Genomic DNA, 5,852 nt, shown 5'->3' with positions numbered 1-5,852 from the left:
CACACACACACGCACACACACACACACACACCGGACAAGCACACAACACACACACCTCCCATAAATAAGCATACAATGTGGCGAAACTAAGGTGACATCCTGCACGAGAAAAATGATTGTGTACATAGAAATAAAGACTTAGAAATTGAAGTACAGTGGCAAATGTAACAAGACGCACATGGCATTCGTTAGCGCAGAAGATAAAAGCAACACCACACTTCTTCTATGTTTAAAATGGAAGTAAACATATTCTGTCGTAACACACACACACACACAAAAACAAAGAAAAAGATGCACATATAAGGTAATGAAAAAATCGGAACAAGGAGGGGGCATCATTCAACAAAACTTCTCAAGTTTGTGTTCGATAAAATTAAAAAATAAATACAGTAGCTGATTAGAACATATAAAAATATATTCCTTGACATCATGATCTCAACAGAATCCTACTACACCAGATCATGATTTTTAGAGAGTTTGATCTAGAAACTGAAAAATATTAATCACAAAATCATTGCCCTAATACAATTACATATATAAAACATACTGGAAAATGCTGCAACCTTCTTTGCTCCAATAATAGCATTGGCCAAAAGAGCAGCAATGGTTAAGCTCTTCTTGATGCCCACAGACAGGCTTCACCCAAAGCATCGAATAGCAACCAACAAGTAAAACAACTATAAACTCAATAAAATTCCAAAGCATTACTGCAATATTTCAACTAACAGGACCGATCACATGTCGGAATCACACATAATATACTCATTAAATATCAGAATTCTTACAACCAAAAGAACAAAGAAATTAAATGATACATTACATCAAACTGAAAAACAGCAAATGCACCAAACTAATGCATTGTCCACTAAGCTAAAGTGGTTTTCCACAAGAAGCTCATCAACCACCAGATTAAAGATTGAATAGGGCACACTTAGCAGCAGTTTAGAGGAACCTTAAAAGCACAAGACATATCACCCACTGTAGAAGCTAGTCCTCTTCATGGCGACCTTTCCTACTCTTATTCTCAGAGCGCTTCTTGCTCCTACCCAATCGCGAATCATCTGAAGCACTGACGTCGGAATCAGAGTCAGAATATGCATTCTTGCTCCTCCTTTTATGCCGCAGATCAGCAGAATCATTAGAAGAATCATCATCTGAATGATGGTGACTTCTCCTCCTCCTCTTCTCCTTCCTACTCTTCCTCTTTCTTCGCTGGCGCTTCAATTCCTGTAATTTACCTCATTCAAAAAAGTGCCTTCAATTCCTTAAAAAGAAAAACAAAAAAGCTTCAAGGTAATCCAACTACCCATACTGCACAAAAGCTACATGAGGTCAGAAAGTAAACCAAAATCCTAAATGCTATGAGTACATGGGATGGTTAACAGAAAGCAATTAGCACTAGGTTAGCTTTGTATTTACTAAGGCATTTCAGCAAAAGCCCAAGCGACAAGAAACATAAATCACACAAGACGCATCAACCTTTAACAAAGTTAGCATAAAGACTTGTAATGAATTTTGATTACTTCATGAAACTTACCTCTCTTCAAAAAGTTAAAGCTAGTGTCTCCTTCCAGTAAATGAATCATTCACTTTCTAAAGAAGAGCCACAGGAACAGCTGTGCCATTTATCAAGCAACACCATAGATTCAACAACTTATCATTTTTTTTGTATTCCAAATACATGTCTAATCATACATATATATATATATATATATATATATACGTACATATTTCAATCGCAAATAAAATACTATATATATACACACTTACATATATAAATATATATAAAAAAATATATGATTTGATAATCAACAGTAACTTTTGTTTTCCAAGTTTCAACATCAAATATATACCATTTATTTTAAACTATTTTACGTTACCTCAAAACAGAAATCTAAACATACCATCTATCTCCACACACACTTATTTATTTCTAATTTTCTCTCTCTATTTTCACAATACCAAAACAAAACCACTTCAAAACACAAAAGCAAACACTATCAATACTATGTTTGGATTTGGTTTTGCCCATTCCCAAGATGGGCCTAGACTATGCGTCCCATCAGTTTTCCTATTTGGGTTTGTTTCTATTTGTACCGAAAAAACAGAATCATTCTTATATGATATTGAGTGAACCAGATCAAAATTGCAATTAGCAAGTTGTGCGAAAAGTTCATATGTATAAAAAAAAAAAAAAGAGCAGCCGTGCGAAAAGACAACTATCATTCCACTCAGTGGGCCATGTTTCTTAGCCCATTTGTTCTCGTTTGGCCCAAAGCCAGTCTATTCCCAGCCACGTCAGAAACATTTCCACAAAGTCGAGTGCAGACAAACGCGTGTGTATGGTTTCTGGACACGAATAGAAATTTCGGACCCATCCCAAAATATCTGAAAATTGTACGTATATCAATACTTTCCAGATAATTTTATCCATCACCTAAAATTCACATTTATGTGTATATATATATATATATATATGGGGACAATTAGTCATGCCTAATTAAATATTTTTCTAACTAAGGTTTCAAGAAATTTCTAACTAATGTACGCAATCCTATGAATATTTTCTTAGGTGATTTTGCTATAAATTACATACGAAATAGTTTAACTTAATCTTAATTAAGATTTATAATAAGACCATATATGTATATATCATCATCATCAAATTGGAATTAGTAATTGGTGCAATAAATATTTAGGATGTAGCACATTATGAGTTGCTGTAATTGGGATTCCTAATTAGCACCAAAAAATCTATCCGCAGTTACCTGAGATGAAATGCAAATCTCAAAATGTCAGGTTGGTTGCCAATGAATTGAAAACCCTAATCTGGCATTAAGAAATATGGGGCCCCACCCGAGAATCTCGGACTAAACCCGCGAAACCACTTCCCGTTTTGCATGCTTTTTTTTTACATACTCTCTAACGTCTCTCATTTCCTATTCCTCCCATCACACAAAGAGAAACGAAAACCACAGTGGTTTATCCCAACACCGCCTGCATCCCATCCCATTCCAATCCCCAATTCCCTCTATCACACCACTCTTCTTCTCTCTCCTCATGGATTCCGACAAGATGTGAGTTCATCTGTATAATTCTTCGACCATCGTCTTTCTCGAGGGTTTTTTTTTGGTTGTTATTGTTTTCGGGTTTCGCGTTGTGTATGTTTGTGCTTTATCTGATCTAGGGTTGTGCGTGTGTGTGTTTTCAGGCTGGAGTTGTTCATTCACGATTATTTGATGAAAATGAACCGGCACGCATCTGCTGAGGCTTTCGCCAAAGAAGCTAATCTTCAACGTGAGGATGCTCCTGGTATATACACTATTCTTGTCTTTTACTAATTAAGATTTATCTTTTAGTTTGCAGTTTTGGTTTGTTCTTGAATTAATTAGTGTAAAGTGTAATTTCTTTGCTTGAATTTTGTGATTTTTCTCTGACGTGTACTTTAATTTTCTTGTTGGAAAGTGTATCTAATCAAGCGGCTAATTGAATTGAAAAAGATGGCTTATTTCATGGGCAAAAACTCGGAATTGGAGTTAATTGATTAGTGGCTATAATTTTTTCGGTTGAGCTCAGGACTTTTGTTGTCTTATTGATGCATGATTAATTTCATGGCATACATATTTGGTTTAATTCAAGTCAGCGACACGGAATAATTTTCAATTGATTATTGCATCTAACATCCTGTGAATTGAACTGCATGCGCCTCTCAAAAATTAACCAAATAACCCCTCGAAATTTCTGTCAATTTGTGAATAAATATGGTTTGAATCGCCCTTTTGGAATCGTATTCTTTTCTTTCATATGGAAAGCATATATATTCCGTGTCTCCATGATGTTACCCTTGACGTGACGCAGTAGTTTGCTTCTTTGCAGCTGCCCCTCATAATACTTCTAAAGGATACCTGTATGATTCGTTTTCCATGTTCTTGGATGAGTACTTTGCTGAAATAGCAAAGGGTGGGAAGGCAGCAGAAGACTCCTTATCCAAGGTTTTATCAACTTAACTTTACATGAGTAGTGTAACCTTTTCATAATATGTCTCAATTGATTTTCCTCATCTGTTGGGCTAATAATCAATTCATGCTAAAGAATCATTGTTGTAGGATTGGTTGTTTTGTTCTGCATTTGCTACTTTCTAAATTCTTGGGGTTGTTCATGACTCTTTGCATAGGTTAAAGGGATCTGCGCAGATTGGGGAATTGGGCAACCAAAGTATTTATCATATACACCTTCTTCAATTCAATGGTTTTTATGCTTGTTTGATTTCACCAATTGTTTCATGACATATTATGTTTATTAAATTGTTTTGAAGTATCTGCTGCTTATAAACATATTATTTATCTTGAAATCCAACATGTCCTTGATCAATATATAAGTATCCTAATATTTCCTCGTTTATTCTCTGTAGTTTTGTCTCGTCCCAGAAGTCGTTCAACGTGTATTGCAGAAGATGGACTTAGTTGAAAGGATGTCGACAGTTCTATCTAACCTATAATAGAAAAGAAATAGGGAAAATCATACCCTAAGTTGGAGTTCTTCCTGCGTATTGTGTGCCTTGCTTCAGTACTCCTTTTGTTCTTTCTTTCATGGATTCCTATGTATTTGTGTTGGATTTTAAGTTATGCTTCTTCCTCCTCCTCTCATAAAGGATCAAGTACTGTGTCATTACTAGTCAAAGTTCGAGTTCATTTCTGATCTTATTTGTTTATTGCTTACTGTAGTTTGATGCATAGAGGTGTTCATTATTTTGTAATTATAATTTTTTATAAATTATGGAACATGACAAAAAGTATTTATAAGCCCAATATATGCAAATATATTTACAAAGTAAATAAGTTATGTTAAAAAGTATATTTAAATGTGTCAATACATAATGCATATAATATTATATAAAAAGAATGTTATATAACTTAAAATTTTATTCAATTACACATGTCCACATTATAAAAATATATCATATCATTACTCAAAAAAATATAGAATATTATATATTAATTAATTATATCATAGATTTGCATATTTTTCAACATATATATATTCGATGTAATATTTTAAATTTGAATTGATAATTTATTTTTAAAAAAGTTCAATATATACAACAACTCAGATAAAAATTATGTAAATTTTTTATCAATGTAAAAGAATTCAAAAATTATAAATTTGTGAAATTTATATAGATTCTATACTCAGTATAAAAATTATAAATTTTGAGTAGTGTTTATTTTAAATAAAAAAATTTTATAATAATTCATATTACATTTAAGAGAGCGATTGTAATAGAAATATTTTGTAGGGGTGTAAATAGTAAGGACATTTTCTAGTATATATCATGAGGAGTTATTTTGTTACGTTTTATAGTTTGGGGGTGTAAATGCACTATATGCATAGTTTAGGGATGCAAAGTGTATTTAATTTTTTTAAAATAAGTGTTGTGTGATTGAGGTTGTATTTTGGGAGATAAAAATTACTGCTTATTATCAAATCATATATTTTTTTATATATATTTTTATGGGTTAAATTCTTCTTTACCCCTTGTGATATGGGAAAATATCAAAAACCCCCTTATGAAATTTTTAATATAAAAAATCACCTCTATATTATGAATAAATAATTACAACGCTCCTGGTCATTTGAGCCTATTTTTTTTAGAAACAATGACTAAAATGCCATCTTAATCAACCGGTCAAACTAGATTTATTAATATATAATTATTTTAATTTATAATATATAAATTTATAATTATTAAAATTACTTATAATATATATTTATAATTTATAAAAAAAATATTATTATCATAACCCACCCCATCCCTACCGCCTGCTCCGCCCCATCCTCCAACCCCCGCCACC

General features: G+C 32.6%; 1 protein-coding gene across 3 annotated transcripts; it reads left to right on the top strand.

Annotated features, from left to right (window-relative positions):
• Positions 2,877 to 4,691, top strand: LOC105167897 (transcriptional corepressor LEUNIG-like). Of its 3 annotated transcripts, none has more exons than XM_020696330.1 (5): positions 2,877 to 3,089; positions 3,212 to 3,312; positions 3,877 to 3,992; positions 4,175 to 4,215; positions 4,412 to 4,691. In XM_020696330.1, exons 2-5 carry the CDS (start codon positions 3,240 to 3,242, stop codon positions 4,461 to 4,463), a joined length of 282 nt encoding a protein of 93 aa, XP_020551989.1. In that variant the 5' UTR covers positions 2,877 to 3,089; positions 3,212 to 3,239; the 3' UTR covers positions 4,464 to 4,691. The 3 variants fall into 3 exon arrangements, with proteins under 3 accessions (XP_020551989.1, XP_011086061.1, XP_020551988.1); XM_011087759.2 differs by having other exon boundaries at positions 2,892 to 3,077; XM_020696329.1 differs by lacking the exon at positions 4,175 to 4,215 and having other exon boundaries at positions 2,910 to 3,077.

This window comes from Sesamum indicum, linkage group LG8 (genome assembly GCF_000512975.1).
Source record: "Sesamum indicum cultivar Zhongzhi No. 13 linkage group LG8, S_indicum_v1.0, whole genome shotgun sequence".
In the NCBI taxonomy this organism is placed as follows: domain Eukaryota; kingdom Viridiplantae; phylum Streptophyta; class Magnoliopsida; order Lamiales; family Pedaliaceae; genus Sesamum; species Sesamum indicum.
Note: the sequence above shows the minus strand (reverse complement) of the source record. Positions and strands in the feature narration are given on the sequence as shown.